At 47.5% G+C, this 22,029-nt stretch overlaps 1 protein-coding gene across 1 annotated transcript in view; it reads left to right on the top strand.

Annotated features, from left to right (window-relative positions):
- Positions 1-22,029, top strand: part of astn1 (astrotactin 1) — a 2,581,734-nt gene that overhangs the window by 2,004,180 nt on the left and 555,525 nt on the right. Inside the window, exon 18 of the mRNA XM_078219174.1 lies at positions 10,567-10,671. Within this exon, the coding sequence (XP_078075300.1) occupies positions 10,567-10,671 (105 nt within the window). The remainder of the gene's footprint in view (positions 1-10,566; positions 10,672-22,029) is intronic.

The following is a 22,029-nucleotide window of genomic DNA, read 5'->3' as shown; positions in this document are numbered from 1 at the left end:
CAGGACGGGTCCCGGGGACATCAGCCAATCCGGGAGCGAAGTACCCGAGGAGGACTTCCTGGGAAATGAAAACATCCGCTCGTGAGGGGTCGTATTGGTCGCTGTGCACAAGAGTGACCTAATGGAATGTAATGCGTCCGGAAGGACGTCTTGCCAACGGCTGACTGGAAGGCCCCTAGACCGTAACGCTAATAGGACGGCCTTCCAGACGGTTGCGTTCTCCCGCTCTACTTGACCATTGCCCCTGGGGTTATAGCTAGTGGTGCGGCTGGAGGCAACGCCTTTGGCGAGCAGGTACTGCCTCAGCTCATCACTCATGAAAGAGGACCCACGGTCGCTATGAATATAGGCTGGGAAGCCGAACAGGGTGAAGAGCTTGTTCAGGGTCCGAATCACTGTAGCCGTGGTCATGTCCGAGCAGGGGAAGGCAAAAGGGAAACGTGAGTATTCGTCAATGATATTCAGGAAATAAACATTGCGGTTAGAGGAGGGGAGGGGGCCTTTAAAATCAACGCTAAGGCGCTCGAACGCGCGAGTGGCCTTTACAAGGTGCGCCCTACCTGGCCGGTAGAACTGCGGTTTGCACTCAGCGCAGACCCTGCATTGCCTGGTAATCGTCCGGACTTCCTCAAGGGAGAAGGGCAGGTTACGGGACTTGACAAAATGGAAAAATCTGGTGACACCCGGGTGACAGAGGTCGTTATGGAGGGACTGTAGCTGGTCTAGTTGGGCACTGGCACATGATCCACGGGACAGGGCGTCTGGGGGCTCATTGAGCTTCCCAGGCCGGTACATGATGTCATATCTGTAGGTGGAGAGCTCAATCCTCCACCGCAAGATCTTGTCATTCTTAATCTTGCCCTTTTGCCTGGTGTTAAACAGGAAGGCAACTGACCGCTGGTCCGTAATTAAGGTGAATCGTTGGCCCGCGAGATAATGGCGCCAGTGCCGGACGGCTTCCACGATGGCCTGGGCCTCCTTCTCGACCGAGGAGTGTCGAATCTCAGGGCCTTGTAAGGTCCGGGAAAAGAAGGCCACCGGACGGCCCCTCTGGTTAAGGGTGGCAGCTAGGGCAAAGTCAGACACATCACTTTCCACTTGGAATGGGATGGATTCGTCCACAGCGTGCATCGCGGCCTTCGCGATGTCCGCTTTGATGTCATCAAAGGCCCGACAGGCCTCCTCCGCCAGGGGAAAAGAGGTCGATTTTAGGAGCGGACGGGCTTTATCTGCGTAACGGGGAACCCACTGGGCATAATAGGAGAAGAAGCCCAGGCATCTCCTCAGTGCTTTGAGGGTAGTAGGGAGGGGAAGCTGCATAAGGGGACGCATACGGGCTGGGTCGGGGCCAAGGACACCATTTTCTATCACGTACCCAAGGATGGCGAGGCGGCGTGTCCGGAAAACACACTTCGCCTCATTGTATGTGAGGTTCAGGAGAGTGGCCGTACGAAGGAATTTTTGTAGGTTGGCATCATGGTCCTGCAGGTCATGGCCGCAGATGGTGACGTTATCCAGATACGGGAAAGTGGCCCGTAGTCCGTGCTGGTCCACCATTTGATCCATGGCCCGTTGGAAGACTGAGACCCCATTGGTGACACCAAAGGGGACTCGGAGGAACTGGTAGAGGCGGCCATCCGCCTCAAAGGCAGTGTATGGGCGATCCTCCGAGCGGATAGGGAGCTGGTGGTAAGCCGATTTCAAATCGATCGTTGAAAAAACCCTATAGTGCGCGATGTGGTTGACTATGTCCGCGATACGGGGAAGAGGATATGCATCTAGTTGGGTATACCTGTTTATGGTCTGGCTGTAGTCAATCACCATGCGGTGTTTCTCCCCCGATTTAACTACGACCACTTGCGCCCTCCAGGGGCTGGTGCTGGCCTGGATAATCCCTTCCTGGAGCAAACGTTGTACCTCGGACCGAATGAAGGCCCGGTCATCCGCACTATAGCGCCTACTCTTGGTGGCTATAGGCCTACAATCCGGGGTGAGGTTATCAAATAACGGGGGGGGGGTGATCTTGAGGGTCGAGAGCCTGCAGGTGGTGCGTGAGGGGCGCTGCCGTGACGGCGCCTTGCAGACGGAGAGCGGGGGATAAGGGCCATCGTACTGCAGGATGACGCTTCTATGATGGCTGAGGAAATCTAACCCCAGCAGTACAGCTGCGCAGAGTCGCGGCAGCACGAGGAGCCGAAAACACTCGTAGACTGTGCCCTGTACCGTCAGCGTCACCAAGCAGCACCCGAGGACCTCCACTGAGTGAGAATTCGAGGCCATGGAGATGGTCTGGCTCCAGGGTCGCACGGGAAGGGCATATTGACGCACTGTGCGAGGGTGTATAAAACTTTCCGTGCTCCCACAGTCAAACAGGCAGTTTTCTGCATAACCATTTACCTTGATCTCCATTATGGACTTGGAGAGTTGATGTGGCTGCGACTGGTCCAGGCAAATCGATGCCACTGTTGAATTAAAGAAGAATCCATCTTCGTCGCCGTCTGATGACGTCACGGATGAAGCTTCCTGCTCAGCTTGCCTTGATGCCAGTCTCAAAGATGGCGACTCCCGCACTTCCGGTGACCGCATCAAAGATGGCGATTCCCGCACTTCCGGTGACCGCATCCAAGATGGCGATTCGCGCGCAGCCGCCGCCTGCATCAAAGATGGCCGCGCCCTCGGAGCACACATGGCTCCACGAGTCTTCAGAAGCGGCTTTGCTCTGCAGACTTTGACAAAGTGGCCTAGCTTACCGCATCCGGAGCAAATCGCGTCCTTTGCCGGGCAGTGACGCCGAGGGTGCTTAGGGAGGCCACAAAAGTAACATTTGGGCCCTGCTGGAGCAGCCGTCGCAGTGGAGCCGTCGGTGGAACGGGATCCAAGGTAAGACCCGAGATTATGGGAGGCTGCTTCTAACGTTTCAGCCATCGTGGCCGTTTTCCGGAGGTCTAGGTCATCTTGTTCCAGCAGACGCTGCTGGATGTATGTAGACTCAATGCCCGCAACGTAGGCGTCGCGGATCAGATCCTCCGTGTTCTGAGCTGCTGAAACAGCCTTACAGTCGCATGCTCGGGCGAGGACTCGCAGGGCGCGCAGAAATTGGGCGCACGATTCTCCTGGCTGCTGTTTGCGGGTAGTTAGGAGGTGTCTGGCGTAAACCACGTTAGGGCTCTTTCGGAACTGCCCTTTTAGGAGTTCGATAGCGTCCGCGTAAGTAGCAGCGTCCCGGAAGATTCCATAGACAGTTTCGCTTACCCGGGCGCGGAGCACGTGGAGTTTAGCAGCGTCGGTGTCGATGGCCGTAGCGGTGTCGACGAATGCTTCGAAGCAGTCCAACCAATGATCAAATTTATCAGAGGCTCCAACCTCTTGAGGGTCTAAAGCTAACTTGTCGGGTTTTAGAAACTGCTCCATACTAGTAACTGTTGTGAATAAAATTGATGCACTATCAATAAGGCGAAAGACTACCGATATGCCAATATAAGTGTAGGCTTTTATTCACAACAGAATCAGGAGCAGATCCCAACAATTAACCGACCTGGACTGAACAAGGGGGAGGAGACAGCCACCTTTATACTAGGTGCTGAGGGGAGGAACCAAACTGGAAGGGGATGTGTCCAGGTATGACAAACACACACAACGGTGGTCCATATAGGACAAAGGCACAACTGAGGTCCACCACACCCTGGCCACAGTGGCGGCCACAGACTGCTCTGTAGAGGTGTTCCTCCTCCTCCGCAGTGGTGGTCTTAGCAGCTGTGGCCATTTTGGATTTCAAACTCGGTAAAGTTGCTGAGAGGACACCTCAAGATGGAAACACCCTCTCTCTCTCTCTCTCTCCTTTACCTGCAACAGCAGTCTGCAGCCCCTTCTGTACCGGACGGTCTCTTATTTGTCCTCCACGTTTGAGAACTGGTACACCATCATTACTGCGTGTGCCCCTAACACAGGCAAAATTCACACTGGGGGTCTGCTTCCAGCACAGTGCGGGACCCCTGACACCACCGTCCCAAACACAAATGAAAAATCTTGCCCACTTTCTCTAGCATTTAGAAGGTTGAGGCTGATTTAATCAAGGAATTTAAATTGATAAAGGGTTTGAATCGGGTAGGTCGACTGGTCTTCTGTGGTGGGGAAAACCAGGACAAGAGGGTGTAACATTTAAATTAGAGCTCACTCATTTAGGAGTGAATTTAGGAAGCAATTTCTCATGCAAAAGGCTGTTGAAATTTGGAACCCTTTCCCCAGATAGCGATGAATACTTTGTCAATTGAGCTCTTCATGACTTGAGATGACTGCTTTTTTGTTGGTAATGGCGATGTATGAGGTTTTGAAGTACAAATCAGCTGTGATCTAACTGAAGGGCTGAATGGCCTACTGTTGTTCCCATGTTTAAACTCTGTACTTGGTGTAACCGTGCCAACGACCATCGTGTACCTGGCTGCTGTACAGTCTGCACCAAACATGGTCAATTATTCCACCTATAAAATTTAATGCAGATGGGTGGGACACATACAGTACTGCAGTGTGGCCCTTAAGAACTACGCAACTGGCTTTATAGCCGTACTTTGCACCGAACTGACTTTGAATGTAAAAGAGGCAGTGCTGCTAGGAATGATGATTTGAGTTGCTGCAGTCAGTTTACTCAGTTCAAAATGAGGATAAGCATGCAGTCTGCAGTGTTTTACCACACCTCGCTGCCAGAATCAGCAGTCCCCAAGGAAATATTCAAAACATAGATTGTCAACTCATTTAAACTAAAGGAGCTGTGGTGTTTGCGACGAGTCATGTGTGGCTGTACAAGCTCTGTAGATTATAGGAAAAGTTATAGCTGCAGAATGAAAACAATGAGATGTTAAGAACTTACAGGGGCATGTGAGACAGGGTTAGTGTATGAGTGTGTGTCTATATATCCTGCCGTGCCATTAATTGCCCATTAACGCTGTAATGGTTTTAAAAATAGGACTTTACAAGGTCCATGAAACAGAGCAGGCAGTTTGTGCATTCTCCATTGGGAGGCTAGCAGGCATTACCAAATGAGCAGTTTCACAAAGATTAGTTGTTGAAATGGTGCTGCAGGGTTAATGAGGTGCACCAGTCTTAACCAGGCGGAACGACTGTTATTTTACTATTTAGCTAAGTAGCGGAACAGATTAATTGTTTCTGTCCTTTCCCTGGTCTGGTTTCAATCACATGGGCAACCAGGGAGAAAGACATGAGAAACCCATTTATCAAATAGATGGAAAAGGAATTGTACCCGATACCGTGATGGCTCCGTTTGTAATTGTGTTGCGGAGTGGAACTGAACCACACAGAAACCTAATTCATCCCTGCTCTGTGTTGAGTTGGCCTTTAGGGCAGGATTTTAATGATACAGTTGGCTTTGGTTCCTCTGATCTAGTGATAGGAAGGCAAAGTATATCCAGGTTTCCACTCCTGATCGTTGCCCAGTGTTTGTTACTGTCAAATATATGAGTGCAAATATGGGATGAGAACACAGAACAAACTCTGATTTGATGTCCCCTGCGCTCCATGCAGGTTATGAATGGCCAAGAGCATTTATGGAACTGTTTCTAATGTGAGTCCACACATTTGGGAAAGAAGCTTAAAGGAAGAATATGATTCCAATTTGAGTGCAGTGGATTATTGGCTACGGTACTGAATCATTAACCTAGGAATTATGCGTTCAAAGCATGGAAATAGGTAATTTGGTACAACCAGTCCAAGTTGGTATTCATCTTCTGTGTAAGAAAGAAATCCTTTCCGTAATCCTTATTCCCATAACCATTTATCTTCTTTTATCCATCCAGCCGATCTAAATTTGAATTATAGCATAGTTTTGTCTTCAACCTCGAATTCCAAGACTTCACAGTTCTATGTGGAGGTATTTCTCCTCTTAGTATTTTTGTTCTCAATATTTTTCTTGCATCTATGGTTCCTCGTTCTCAATCCCACAACTATTGGAAACAGTCTGTTTTATCAACACTACCTTTTTCATTCATAATTTTAAGCATGCCAATCATATTGCCCAGTGTCCTTCAGGAAGAAAGGCCATTGCAAGTAATATTCTAGACTATTCTAGATCTTCTCCATAACACCCAATTTTGCATCTGGCCTGGCTCTTCCATCTGCCTTAGTTGGTCTGGCAGCCATCCATGGCTGTTTTCAGCAAAGGGGGACAGTTTTTATTTTTATTTTACATGGCATGGCAATAATCATTTTCTTTTCTCTTCCTGTGTTTGGGATTTGGTGGACTCCCATCACAGTTATAGAGCCATTTTAAACTTCAGAGATTCTTCAGGAAATCTTTTGAATTATAATTTTAGCTGGCTAGTTGCTTTCCTGAGCTCAAAGAATCAAACTGAAGGTGATTTTTTTTACTCTGATGTCTCTTTAAATGTTTTTTTACCCCCATTTGCATGCAGTCACCACATGATATGGTGCTTACTTTGGGTCCTGGCTGCAGTGTTTTCAAGACATGCCTGTTAAAACAATCAGTCCACCAGTGCTGCATTTAAAAGTTTATTTAAGCCCATTTCTTTTGGAGCTTGCTCACCCTTTTGCCGGCATCTCCACATCTTCTGCAATCTGGTCGGGTCCTTTGACTCTGCTTTCAATCAGGTCTCACAATGGATTTACATACTCTGTTGGAGTCCTTTTATGCTGCATAGTGGATTTTTTTTTGAACTTCAGCCTCCACACCTGTAATGAAGCTTCTTAGGTGATCTGTGGCTGTGTCTCTAAGCTCTTCTGCTTAGGCTCACTTCTCTCAGGCCAAATTGCAATTTCTTTAGTTTTCATCCTTCGGGATTTTGAGGTCCTTCAACTACTGCCAACTTGTTGTCTCATGAAGAGTTTTATATGGTTGTACGATAACTGTTCATTACAACACGTAACATTATACATATAGGCAGACTAAAGTTTTATTTCGGTGCTTTTTCAAGATGGTGCCGGAGTGTGGCGATTCCTTGCAAGCTGTGCCCAGCTACCCTCCAAATCGATCTTTTACTTTTGTTCTCTGCAGCCTCTCCTTTCCTTCTCTATGGTATGGTATGCTTTGTCTGTAGAGCGCAAGAAACAATACTTTTCACTGTGTATTAATACATGTGACATTAATAAATCAAATCAAATTAAATCAACTCCATGCCAAATTCTACCAGACTCGCAACTACATTCTACTATTCCCATGTAGTACATCATAATATGGTGGTACTGTTGCCCCAGTCCTATATTAATGCTTGCAGTCCCGAACAATCTAATACTACAGTCTCTTTGGAGAATGCAGTGCTGTGGGTCAGACTGCCTTTGGGCGGAGAACTGAAGAAGTTTTTTTAATAAACATCCCATTATTAATCTTCAATCCATTGCAATGGTTTTTCCTTCCACTTCACCTCAGCAACTCACTCCTCATTATTTTAAATTCTACCTGAATCTGATCGGGTATTCCAAGCATTCTTATTTTCTCCTTTTTTTAGTTGGATTGTAAATCTCAATTGTATGTTGTGATCAACACTCTCAAGGTTTTCTCAGCCACCTCATTACTTGGAATGTCTCCATCCTTCTAGATCTACAAAGTTGTTGCCTGAGGAAGGAATCCTGTTCATAATTAAGGAGTTCAATTTCCTAGTTTCCATTTAATTCCCCTCTGCCCCAATCAAAAAATAGATGATTATAATCTCCCAGAATATTATTTTTGTTCCCACTTGCCTCTCTCTCTAATCTGGCTACAGACTCCCTCTGATAATCTTCTTCTCACAGTTTGAAGACCTGTAATACACCTTCACTAAAGTAAGAACCTCTTTGTTACATTTGAGCTCCAAATCATCTTGATTCTGTCTTTATTCTTCCTTTGTCCACATAAACTCTCTCGAGAGCTTGTATTTCCTCTTTTACTAATATTGCCACTCTCCCTTCTTTCTTATCTTTTCTATCTTTGACATGGTATGGTTGCTTTCCATTATTTTCTGATGATCAGTCAAGTTTCTGTTCATTTAATAAGTCCATCCTTTAAATAAATGCATCAGGTATCCATAGTTTTGTGGTAGTACAGTCCTACCAACGTATCTGGGCGCCATATTGAAAGGTTGCCCAATACCACTGACCCACCATTGAAGGAATTCGATGGATTTCCAGGTACAAGCTGAGGTTGGGAGATGGACCTTCTCAATGGCACTGAACCTGCAAACTCGTTGGGGTCTTTTAAGAGACTTCTGGATGAGTACATGGGATTTAATGGGATTGAGGGCTATAGATAGGCCTAGAGGTAGGGATATGATCAGCGCAACTTGTGGGCCGAAGGGCCTGTTTGTGCTGTGGCTTTCTATGTTCTATGTTCTATCCACCTGATAGATGCCCCCTGCTGCTGTGATGTTCCGGGGTTCAGGGGTTACTGGATGCCGAACTCCGGAGGCAGCCCCGTTCAGGTGAGTCCCGACTTCTCCATGCCACATTGTTCCAGACATATTCTGGACTGATGTGCTGATGTGCTTTCCAGCCGGCATCACAGAGAATCGGGCGTGGGTGAAAGAGTTTGCATGTTCTCCCCATGTCTGCGTGGGTTTCCTCCGGGTGCTCCGGTTGCCTCCCACACTCGGGGATGTGCTGGTTGGATGGATGGATCATGCTGTGTTGCCCTTGGTGTTTAAGGATGAAAGGTTGGGGGGATTAGCAGGGTAAGTAAGTATATGGGGTTACAGGGATAGGGCCTGGGTGGGTTGCTCAGTTGGAGACTTGGTGCAGATTCAATGGGCCGAATGGCCTCCTTCTGCATTGTAGGGATTCTATAATTTCGATCGAACCTTAATCCGCATCCCATTAGTGGGATGGAAATCAGTATCAGGCTGTCCTCGAGTGCGTACCCTGATCCACTATGGCAGGCACCAGCAGAAGATCCTGCAGGAAATTCATTCCAGAGTAAAACCCATTTTTGGACTCCCGGGAGAATTCCATATGAGGTTGGTCCAGTTAGGTTTCCGGTCAGTGGTCCTGCAACCAGGATGTTGTCAGTGGAGAATTCAGCGATGGTTATGTTGTTGAATGTCAAGGAGAGATGGTGTTAGCCTCTCTCCTGTTGGAGGAAGTCATTGCCTGGCACTTGTGTGGCGGGAATGTTACCAGCCACTTATCCACTGAAACCTGGCTATTGCTCAGGTTTTGCTGCATATCAAGGTGGACTGTTTCGTTTTCTGAGGAATTGCGAATGGTGCTGAACATTGTGCAATCATCAGCAAACATCCCCACTTCTGGAGGGAAGAATATTGGTGAACAACTGAAGATACGTTTAGCCTAAGGCACCCTGAGGAACTTTTGCAGCGATGCCCTGGGGCTGAGATTCTTGACCTTCAACTATTACAACCATCTTACTTTTTGCTAGGTTTGACTCCAATGAGTGGAGAGTTTTCCCTTCAACTCCCATTGACTTCAATTTTTCTAGGGTTCCTTGTGCCAGCGGAACAGGATAGATTCATGGATGGTGATGGAGGAACATGAGACATTGTGTAAAATATATGATTCCGTGAATATAACTGTGTCGGGCTGTTGCTAGACTATGCTGGAGGTCAGTTCTCCCAGTCAAAACTTTGACACAAACCCCCTACAGATACTAGTGAGAAAGGCTTTCTGGAGTCAAGTGAGCAGGGTGTGTTTAAATCCAGTGCTTGGACCGATGCTGGGAGGTCCATTCAGTTTCATTTGTATTATATGTCTGGCAGCAATTTGGACCATTGTGACTCATTGTTTTCCCTTACAACATCTTTTCCACTCAAGGTGACAAAAAAACCTCGGACAATTAGTCTGGACTGTCAAGGAATGTGTCAACTGCTATTGACTCCCTGATCACCATAACATTTCTCACTGTGTCGCTAATCTTTGCACCATGAGTCATCTCTTGTTCTATTACAGCCTTTGACATTGATTCGATGGCCATGGCAGGAGTTCTCATTCTTCACAAGAGGCTTGAGCTTCAAAAATCTGAGAGCTTAAATTGCTCCATGCAAACCCATTCGAATTGTTCCTTTCCTCACTCCTTGATAATCATGCAATGGCACTCCTTCATTGTCTGCTCCCACTTTCTCTCACCATTCTGATTAGGCGCTCAGTCTCTGGCTCTGAGCATGGCTTTTGCGGCCTTTCATTGAAACTCTGTGAAATTGGATCCAATAGATTTATAGACTGGCACCTGAAAACAAAAACCCAACTGGTTCTCTTATGTCCTTTGGGGAAGGAAGTTTGTCTCCCTTGCCAGATCAAATGGGACTAGTTCATTCTAAGAAACCTGGTCGGCTTGGACGAGTTGAGCCGAAGGGTCTGTTTCCGTTTAGTATTCTCTATGACTCTATCTGAATGACATTTAACTACAGCCCTAAATTATGGGATGACTCTTAGTGCCCTCAGAAGTTGGCAACAATAGTCCTTAATCAATGTTGCCCATAACCTGAAAAGTGTGACCAAATTGAATCACATTGCAGTCTGGCTCTAAACATTCAAATCCATAGTAATATCAAGAATGGAAGAATGTACTTTTGTACAGATGAAATCTTACGTTCATTTGTATCCTATTATTTTTTCCAGGAATGGTTAACTTCAGTGAAGTGACGGGATACCCCATGGTGCAGCACTGGAAGCTGAGGTCAACACAATACCATGTCAAGCTCAGCCAGAAGACACTTTCTGCAGGTATGCAATTTTGCCATGAGACTTGATTGTGCATCCGCCTGGTATTGCTGCTGAGTTTCCACTACACTGAAATACAGACAGAGAAAGCTTTACACACAGGAGATCATTTGTTTAAGTTTAAGTTTATTTATTAATGTCACTAGTAAGCTTACATTAACACTGCAATGAAGTAACTGTGAAAATCCCACACTCCGGCGCCTGTTCGGGTACACTGAGGGCAAATTTAGCATGGCCGATGCACCTAACCAGCACGTCTTCAATTTGTGAGAGTAAACCCATGCAGACACGGGGAGAACATGCAGACTCCGCACAGACAGTGACCCAAACCAGGAATCGAATCCGGGTCCCTGGTGCCGTGAGATAACAGTACTAACTACTGTGTCACCCCATTTCGTCCACTGTGTCCATATTGGTTGACAAATTGCGGTGAGCTACCTGGTCTAATCTCATCTTTCGGCTTTAGGTTTATAACCCTGTAGTTTATATTATTTTTATTAATTCATGGGATGCGGGTGTTGCTGGCTAGGCCAGTATTTATTGCCCATCCATAATTGCTCTTGAGAAAGTGGTGGCAAGCTGTTTTCTTGCACTGCAGTCTGTGGTGTAGGTACACCCACATTGCTGTAGGTATAACCATAGTGCTCTTAGGGAGGGAGTTCCAGTATTTTGACCCAGTGGCAATGAAGAAATAGCGATATATTTCCAAGTAATAATGCATCAGAAGTGACATGTAAGATACTGGTTCTCTCACGCCCTTTGGGGAAGGAAGTCTGCCACTCTTGTCAGATCTGAACTACATGTATATGCAGTCCTAAATTATGGAATGACTCTAAGTGAATGCTGCACTGTCAGAGGTGACATCTTCCTGCCAAGGTGTTAAACTGAGGCCCTATCTGGCTTGCTTCCGTGAACACAAGAGATCCCATGAGTCTATGCAACAAAGAGGAGGGGGGTAAAATCTCTTGGAGTCCCAGCCAACATCTATCCCTGAACTAACATCATTGGAAAGAGATTATCTGGTCACTTTATCTTATTGTTGTTTTTTTGGGTCTTGCTGTGCAGAAATTGTTTGGCTGAACATGGAACTGATTAAACTTCGAAAGTACGTTATTGGCCATGATACATTTTGGGACATGAAAGGGACTGTATGAATACAATTCTAGTCTGTAATTGTTGCATTAGTTTTTATGTACTGTGCCTCATCCTGATATACAGACTTGGTCAATAATGAGGAAAAAAAGCAATTGAAGAACTGAATTTGATGCTTATAAATTAACCTTTAACGATAATCTTCTCCACGGCCTGAACTCACAGCTCCAGAGGAATGAAGTTTTATTTCAGACTATAGAGGGAAATAAATAATTTCAGTTCATTTAATTACACTCCAATTCTTTACATCAGATGCAAATTAGTAGCTCCAGTACAAAAGAAGCTGTACACAAACATTAAAAACTATACACAAGGTGCAATGGTAAGTGGCTTTTAAAGCTTATCTGCAATTATAATTAGGGAGGCATTGTTTGTCGAGTCAAGTCCAGCATTACGGTGAGCAATTAAAACTGGGAGTCTTCTCCTGCACCGTGACTCCATCTGTTCTGAGCACTTCAGTTGACTTTGTTACAACAGCTCATTTCATCCATCAGAGTGGGTACATAATGAGATGTAAAAAGCACCCACAGTTATTACCGGCATGGGAAAAATAGAACATTTGTGTTCAGGGACACTAGAAAAAGGATGAATATTTATGACTGGAAGCAGAGTTGTGATTCTGACAATGTCTGTCACTAGTTTCGATGAATATAACATGAAAGAAAGAAATTCAAATTTTATTATGGATCGTTTAAATTCATTTTTATTAAGTCATTTACAAGCGCAGTAAAAACCCCATTTTCTTCAGTCATAGGGGGAAAAAAAATGTAATTTCTCCCTCCATATTGAATTCTGCAGTACTTGAAGTGTAGACTTCTGAAAGAACACCATTTTTTTCTTGAACCAACACTGTCCCCATGTCAGCTCTGACGAAGGGAAATCCTGACTTGAAACATTGGCTTTATTCTCTCTCCACAGAGGCTGTCAAACCTGCTGAGATTTCCAGCAGTTTCAGTTTTGTACCCATGTTGGTTCAGTGGTAAGTGCACCACTTGATGTGACACTGAGACACTCGGACTCAAAAAGGTCCTAGGTTAACTCGCTGCTCTGTCTTGAGTTTGATGATCTGAACTGGCCGAGCGATTAAATCCCTAAAATTGTCCTCAGCACCCTTTGGCAAGGGAAAGGAAAAATCCCTCAGGAATCTCCTTCCAATGTTCAATCCAGTGAATCCTGCCGGAAAGTGTCTGCACGTGATTGCCAAAGTCCGTGTGTGGCTGCATGCGAGACAGAGGGGGAAAGATTGAGCTTGCAAGGAATGCTCTTCCCAGAGGAAGTATCATTTGTTGTTGTTCTTCTGGATCCAAGGTGAAAATTACGATTCCGGTTCAACGCTGGGGGTAGCGGGGGCGGGGGGGTGAAGAGATAGACTTGGCAATTTTTGCTCAGTGTTAGTTTGTAACTTTCAAATCAGAAAACAAAAGAGGGGTTAAATGAAGTGAAGGAAAAAAGAACACTCCAAATAAATGAATTCATCCAACAAAGTTTACTGTCCATTTATTGAAGTTAATTTTAACTTGGGGTGTGATGGGTGCTCAAGAGTGTGCAATGTTGGCAACACTGCCAGAAGTAATGGAAGGTGCTGATGCACTATCAATACCCAGAGATGGAATCTGGAACAACAGGCTTTTATTAACTACAAATGTGAACTAACCCTTAACGTAACTCTAACCAAGGGACCGGATCAGAATGAGGCGAAGGGGAGGAGCAGCCACCTTTATACCCCAGTGAACAGGGGAGGAGCCTCAGGCAGCACCCGTAGGGGTGCGTCCAGTCATCAGGACATAACAGTGGTTTACCACATTCACCCCCTGTTTAAAAAAAAGAGTCCAGCGGGGGTGAGATGGGTGGAACTATATATACAGAGTCACAGATTAAGTCGGTTCGGTGGCTTGATCCGCCGCTGCGACCGCCGTAGTGTTGGTTGCGATGTCAGTTCCGATGGCCACGAAGTCAGTTGCGGAGATTGCGGTGTTGGTTCGGGCGCCAAAACCCGATTATCGGACCCATCCACAGCCTCGTCCAACTGCCAGGTGCGTGGTGATGGTTCCCGGGGCTCAGGCGAGCTGTACACGGGTGAGAGGTGTGAGCAGTGACCCTGGCGCTGTTTGGAGCCCAAAAGAGTTCGGGGCTGTGGGGTTGAGGGGCGAAGTGGACTTTGGGGCACCTGCGGGTGCCAGGTCTCGAATCGAGACTGTGTCCTCTCGCCCATCGGGATAAGCCACATAGGCATATTGGGGGTTGGCGTGGAGGAGCTGGACCCTGTCGACCAGGGGATCTGACTTCCGGGTCCGAACATGCCTCCGGAGTAGAACAGGGCCGGGGTACACCAGCCACGATGGTAGGGATGTCCCCACGGACGACTTCCTGGGGAACGCAAACATTCGTTTGTGGGGAGTGGCATTGGTTGCTGTACACAGGAGGGACCTAATCGAGTGTAGTTCATCAGGGAGGACCTCTTGCCAGCGGGTGACTGGAAGACCCTTAGACCGCAGAGCTAGTAGAACGGCCTTCCAGACTGTTGCGTTCTCTCTTTCCACCTGTCCGTTTCCCCGGGGGTTGTAGCTGGTAGTCCTACTCGAGGCTATGCCTTTAGAGAGTAGGTACTGACGCAGCTCATCACTCATGAAGGAGGAACCCCAGTCACTGTGGATGTAGCTGGGGTAACCGAACAGAGTGAAGAGACCATGCAGGGCCCTGACGACTGTGGCCGAGGTCATATCCGGGCAGGGAATGGCAAAGGGGAAACGTGAATATTCATCTACCACATTCAGAAAATAGATATTGTGGTCAGAAGAGGGGAGGGGCCCTTTAAAGTCGACACTTAGGCGTTCAAAAGGGCGGGTGGCTTTTATGAGGTGCGCTCTATCTGGCCGATAGAAGAGCGGCTTGCACTCTGCGCAGACCTGGCAGTGTCTAGTTACAGACCTGACTTCCTCAACGGAGTAGGGAAGGTTGCGGGCTTTAATAAAATGGAAAAGCCTGGTGACCCCCGGGTGGCAGAGGTCATTGTGGAGAGCCTGCAACCGGTCCACCTGCGCGCTGGCACATGTTCCACGGGACAGGGCATCCGGGGGCTCATTGAGCTTCCCGGGCCGGTAACAAGATATTGTAATTGTAGGTGGAGAGTTCGATTCTCCACCTCAATATTTTATCATTTTTGATCTTGCCCCGCTGTGTATTATTGAACATGAAGGCGACGGATCGTTGGTCCGTGAGCAGGGTGAACCGTTTACCGGCTAAGTAATGTCGCCAGTGCCATACAGCTTCCACTATGGCTTGGGCCTCTTTTTCGACAGAGGAGTGTCGAATTTCAGGGCCTTGGAGGGTTCAGGAAAAGAAGGCCACGGGTCTGCCCGCCTGGTTAAGAGTGGCGGCTAAGGCAAAGTCAGACGCATCGCTCTCCACCTGGAACGGGATGGATTCGTCCATAGCGTGCATCGTGGCCTTCGCGATATCAGCTTTGATGCAGTCGAAGGCCAGATGGGCCTCTGCCGTCAGGGGAAAAGAGGCGGATTTGATCAGCGGATGGACTTTGTCCGCATAATTGGGGACCCACTGGGCATAGTATGAGAAGAAGCCCAGGCATCTTCTCAGTGCTTTGATGCTAGTGGGGAGGGGAAGTTCCAGGAGGGAATGCATACGTTCGGGATCGAGGCTGACGACCCCATTTTCCACCACGTACCCGAGGATGGCAAGGCGGTGTGTGCGGAATACACACTTCTCCTTATTATAGGTCAGGTTAAGGAGATTTGCTGTGTGCAATAATTTTTGGAGGTTGCGTCGTGGTCCTGCTGATCGTGGCCGCAGATGGTGACGTTATCCAGGTACGGGAAGGTAGCCCGTAGCCCGTTCTGGTCCATCATTCGGTCCATCTCACGCTGGAAGACCGAGACCCCATTAGTGACGCCGAAAGGGACCCTAAGGAAATGGTATAGGCGATCTTCCGCCTCAAAAGCCATATAGGGCCTGTCCTCTGGGCGGATGGGGAGCTGGTGGTATGCCGACTTCAAGTCAATGGTGGAGAACACCCGATAGTGCGCAATCTGATTGACCATGTCAGATATGCGAGGAAGAGGGTACGCGTCCAGCTGCGTGTATCGATTAATGGTCTGACTGTAGTCAATGACCATTCTGTGTTTCTCACCAGACTTTACGACTACCACTTGAGCTGTCCAGGGATTGGTACTGGCCTGAATGATCCCCTCCTTGAGGAGCCGTTGGACCTCGGACCTGATAAAGGCCCCGTCTCCAGCAATATACCGCCTGCTCTTGGTGGCGATAGGCTTGCAACCAGGGGCAAGATTAGCGAACAGAGAGGGAGAGGTGATTTTAAGTCGAGAGACTGCAGGTTGTGTGCGGTGGGCAATTTCGAGACTGCTGATTGCAGACGGAGAGCGGGGGAAGAGGCCTATTATAAATCATAGTCACACTCCTCAGGTGGGTCCGGAAATCCAGCCCCAAGAATACAGCCGCGCAGAGATGCGGCAGCACGAGGAGCCTGAAATTCTCATATACCGTGCCCCTCACCGTCAGGGTCACTACGCAGTATCCGAGGACATTTACGGAGCGGGATTGCGATGCCATGGAGATAGTTTGTTTGATGGGCCGCATGGAAAGGGCGTATCGACTCCCGTATCAGGGTGAATAAAGCTCTCCGTGCTCCCACTGTCAAACAAACAATTCTCCACGTGGCCATTTACCTGGATGTCCATTATGGACCTGGCGAGTTGGTGAGACTGGGACTGGTCCAGGGTAATCGACGCCGCTGTCGAGGCATGCGAGAAGTCATGGGCTGCTGACGACGTCGGAGATGGCTGCCCCCGCTGGTCGCACGCCGCCGATGTCGTCCAAAATGGCGGCTCTTGCGGGTCGCACGCGGCCGATGTCGTCCAAAATGGCGGCTCTTGCGGGTCGCACGCGGCCGATGTCGTCCAAAATGGCGGCTCTTGCGGGCCTTGAGGTGGACTTTGCCCGGCAGACCTTTGCATAGTGGCCCTTCTTCCCACACGTGGAGCAGCACGAATCCTTCGCCGAGCAGCTTCGCCGGGGGTGCTTTCCTAGGCCGCAGAAGTAACATTTCGGACCACTGGGGACTGCCGCGGTGGTAGAGTCGTGGACTGCACGCGGCATGGTGTGGGTCAGGGACCCGCTCGAGTACTGGGGAGGTAGTGGCAGCGATGCCCACGATGCGCTCACGTGGTCGGGTGTGTAAGCTTCAAGATTACGGGAGGCCAGCTCCAGCGATTCGGCTAGCACCACGGTTTTCTGCAGGTTCAGCCCACCCTGCTCCAGCAGCCGTTGTCGGATATAACTCGACCCGATGCCCGTGACGTAGGCGTCCCGGATTAAGTCCTCCGCGTTTTGGGCGGCTGATACTGCCGTACAGTTGCAGGCCCGGGCGAGTACCCGCAATACGCGCAGAAATTGTTCGCACGACTCACCCGGCTGTTGTTGGCATGTAGCGAGTAGATGTCGAGTGTAGACCTCATTAGGCCACTTGTGGTATTGGCCTTTTAGCAGTTCGATTGCGGCCGTGTACGTGACGGCGTCCCGGATGGTAGCATACACGACGGCGCTTACTTGTGCGTGGAGCACGTGGAGTTTGTCAGTCTCGGACTGGATGACAGCGGAGGCGTCGAGGAAAGCCTGGAAGCATTTTAGCCAGCGATCAAAGCTATCAGACGCTCCCACGGCTTGAGGGTCCAATTCGAGTTTGTCTGGCTTCAAGAGTTGTTCCATCACAAGAAAATTTTAATGTAGTTAATAAAATTGATGCACTATCAATACCCAGAGATGGAATCTGGAACAACAGGCTTTTATTAACTACAAATGTGAACTAACTCTTACAGTAACTCTAACCGAGGGACCAGATCAGAATGAGGCGAAGGGGAGGAGCAGCCACCTTTATACCCCAGTGAACAGGGGAGGAGCCTCAGGCAGCACCGCCCAGTCATCAGAACATAACAGTGGTTTACCACAGGTGCAAAGATTTTAAGGGTCAGGCTCTCATTTTTTAAAAATCCGTCTGACAGCAGAAGGGATCATAAAATTCCACCCATATAGTCAGCTCCCTCTGCTCCTGCGCCCTCTTTATTTTCTACTGTTTCTCCATGCTCAGAAGGAAATTAGATCAGGACAATGAGCAGGCAGGTTTGAGAATCAGGGCAAATAGCAGTGGAAATGGGCATGGGCAGGAATTGCACACTGCCATGTACCCAAGGTGAACTATCCAGCATAAAGTAAATGCTGCAGAAGCGGTGGGTTCTGTGCCCAGCAACAATTAAGTAGCTACTCAGCCACACTGCCCTGACCTGCTGCTCAGAATGTTGGTGTTCTTATTTCTTCCATTCCTGGCACTGAATCCAAAGTAAGAGTTTTAACAACACCAGGTTAAAGTCCAACAGGTTTATTTGGTAGCAAACACCATTAGCTTTCGGAGCGCTGCTCCTTCGTCAGATGGAGTGGAAATGTGCTCTCAAACAGGGCACAAAGACACAAAAATCAAGTTACAGAATACTGATTAGAATGCGAATCCCTACAGCCAGCCAGATCTTAAAGATACAGACAATGTGGGTGGAGGGAGCATTAAGCACAGGTTAAAGAGATGTGTATTGTCTCCAGACAGGACAGCCTGCAAGTCCAGGAGGCAAGCTGTGGGGGTTACTGATAATGTGACATATGATAATGTGTGCGGAACTTGGCCAAGTTCCGCACACATGAGGTCAGCCTAAACCGGGATGTTGGATTTATGTCACATTATCAGTAACCCCCACAGCTTGCCTCCTGGACTTGCAGGCTGTCCTGTCTGGAGACAATACACATCTCTTTAACCTGTGCTTAATGCTCCCTCCACCCACATTGTCTGTATCTTTAAGATCTGGCTGGCTGTAGGGATTCGCATTCTAATCAGAATTCTGTAACTTGATTTTTGTGTGTCTGTGCCCTGTTTGAGAGCACATTTCCACTCCATCTGACGAAGGAGCAGTGCTCCGAAAGCTAATGGTGTTTGCTACCAAATAAACCTGTTGGACTTTAACCTGGTGTTGTTAAATCTCTTACTGTGTTTACCCCAGTCCAACACCGGCATCTCCACATCATGACTGAATCCAAAAGCAGGGCTGCGGGAACCGAGCTCTTGACAGACTGGTAGAGCGTGACAATACCGTCAATTTGATTGTGAGGTGATGCATGCTGGTAGAATAGAAAAGAAGCCACATACTCTGCAAAATGAATGTCAAATGAAATGGAACAGTGGAGGGATCTAGGGATGCAGATATACAAATCACTAAGAAGAATTGATTGATATGCATTTAAATTGTGCTTTTCATGACCCCAAGACATGTCAAAGTGCCTTTCATCCAATTAAGGACTTTTGAAATGTAGCCATTATTGTCACGCAGGAAATGTGGCAGCTGATTTACACACAGCAAGCTCCCAAGAGCAGCAACCATATAATTTATTTTTCTGATGTCGGTTGACAGATAAATATTGGCCAGGATACCAGGAATAATTCTTTGATATCGTACTATGGGAGCCTTTACATCCACCTGAGCACAATTTCAAAGTTTGTGGATTGTCCGAAACTAGGAAACATTGTAAACTGTGAGGAGGTTGGTGTAGAATTTCAAAAGGACATGAACATGTTGGTGGAATGGCAGATGAAATTCAATGCTGAGAAATGTGAGGTGAATCATTTTGGTGGGAAGAGCATGGAGAGTCAATAGAAATTAAAAGGTACAATTCTAAAGAGAGTGCAGGAGCAGGGGGAGCTGATTATCTGAGTGGAATTTTATGATCCCTTCCGCTGGCCGGATCTTCTGGTTCCGCTGTAGTAAATGGAGTTTCTATTGGCAACAGGGCTGTAAAATTCCACACTAAATGCGCTTCAGTTATTGAATGTGGCAGACAGGTTTAGAGTGCAGCTAATAAAACATACAGTATCTAAGGCTTCATCAGTCGGGGCAGAGTACAAGAGCAAGGAGGTTATGCTCAAGTTTGGCCTTGACTGGAGATTTGCATCCAGTTTTGGACACACATTTTAAGGATGTGAAGACATTGGAGAGAGTGCAGAAAAGATTCAGAAAAATGGTTCCAGGGATGAGGAACTTCAGTTATAAAAAATAGCTTGGAGAAGTTAGGACTGTTTTCCTTAGAAAAAAGGCTGAGAGGAGTTTTGATAGTGGTGTTGAAAATCATGAACAGAGTAGGCAGAGGGAAACTTGCCACTTTTGAAAAGATCGAGAATGAGAGAGCGCAGATTTAAAATGTCTGTGTGGAGTTTGCACATTCTCCTCGTGTCTGCATGGGTTTCCTCCGGGTGCTCCGGTTTCCTCCCACAGTCCAAAGATGTGCGGGTTAGGTTGATTGGCCATGCTAAAATTGCCCCTTAGTTTCCTGGGATGCATAGATTAGAGGGATTAGCGGGTAAAATATGTAGGGATATAGGGGTAGGGCCTGGGTGGGATTGTGGTCGGTGCAGACTCGATGGGCCGAATGGCCTCTTTCTGTACTGTAGGGATTCTATGATTTCTATGATTTCTATGAAAATGATTACTGAAAGAAGGAAAAGCAAAATGAGGAAAAATCCTTTCATGCAGTGAATGATAAAGTCTGGAATGCACAGACTGCCTGAGAGCATGGTGAAGGCAGGCTGAATGGAAGCATTCAAAAGAGAACTGGACTGTTATCTGAAAAGGAAGAATGTGAAAGGTTTGGGGGGAGAAAGCAAGAGAGAGTGGCACAAGGTGAGTTGCTCACTTGGAGAGCCAATGCAGATATGACATTTAAATGGCCTCCCTCAGCACTGTAAAGATTCTGTAATTCTGTGTGGATTCAAATCGATTCCAGATTGTGCGAATGGAGCTTTGCTAACTGAGGAGACAAAAAATTTGGGTATTCTCACCCCGGTTCTGAACGGGCGTGGGTTCTTGGCACAAGATTGCACCCGATTTGGCATTGAACTGATTGTATTGTTTAGAAGCGTAAAGGTGGGTGGTGCCAGCATTGGAAAGATCACACGCTTTTCATGGGGTCCCTGCGAATTAGAATCATATTCGGCAACAAACCTGTGCCAACATTTGCAGTGAGGCTGTTGAATGATGACAGTGAGTGCAAACAAAATTACAACAAAAAAAATCAAATACTCCATTCACCAGAAGTGAAATCTCTTACTTTGATGAGCACAGAAAAGCATCCCAAAGGACTTTTTTTTATTCAAGTTAAATCTAAACTATTGGATATTCTTATTTGCTTCCTTTTTGTTCCCAGCATCAGAAGTTTCCAAGCCATTTAAATCATGTATCAAAATTGTTGTGAACAGTTAGAGTTTAACAATAATTTACTGAAATTATGATGATCCAGGGAGCACTTTTTCCCTTTATGTTCCTTCAAAGGCAAATGTTCCCTTAGCAAACCTCTCGAGCATTAAAAATAATGTTCTCTCATATGGTGCTCTGCTTTCAAACAGGCAGCTGCATCCCTCGTCTTGAAGCAGAGAAACTTGGCTGGGATTAAATGAGTGACAGCAGAATTCAGACCAAACCTTGAACTTTGTACTGAGGCATTTTAAAAACCAGGCCAGGGCTGAAGCCTCTTGACCGAGACAGGAAGTAGCACTTGTGACTGTGGTAAATTCTGGGACGGGTCAGCGAAGCATTTCCCGCAGAAACTGCACAAACCCATGGCAATTTGAGTTTTCTCATACTCACAAACCCGATTGTTCGGTGTCAGTCAAAATGATTAAATTGAAAGTCGCGATCAGGCAAACTCTGTTGGAAAAGAAATGGGGCATTTTGTCGGGAATGCTGCTGCTGGCACTGCTGACCAAGCAAGCAGTGCCATAGGGAACCAACTGGAAGTCCAGCCCTGGTAGAGCTCCCACACCCCCAGACTTAGCAGACTCCATACACCCTCCCATGCCAACCAACCCCAAGGCCTGGTAGATCTCTACACCCCATTCCTCCCCACACACCCATCCCTGAGAAACCCCACTCTTCACTCTTGGGCATGGCGGACCCCTGCACCTGCAGGTCTGCTGGATCATCCTACATTTCCCCTCCCACCCCCAACCGTACCACATGGACAAGGGTGTACAAACTCTCTCCAGTCTGATAAAACATAAGAATGGGAACACTAGTCTGATATCAGACATGTATGCCTCACAGAAGTCAGGGGAACAAATGGAGAATAATGGTATCTAGACTTCAG

Source organism: Mustelus asterias, chromosome 8, assembly GCF_964213995.1.
Source record: "Mustelus asterias chromosome 8, sMusAst1.hap1.1, whole genome shotgun sequence".
Lineage (NCBI taxonomy): Eukaryota > Metazoa > Chordata > Chondrichthyes > Carcharhiniformes > Triakidae > Mustelus > Mustelus asterias.
Note: the sequence above shows the minus strand (reverse complement) of the source record. Positions and strands in the feature narration are given on the sequence as shown.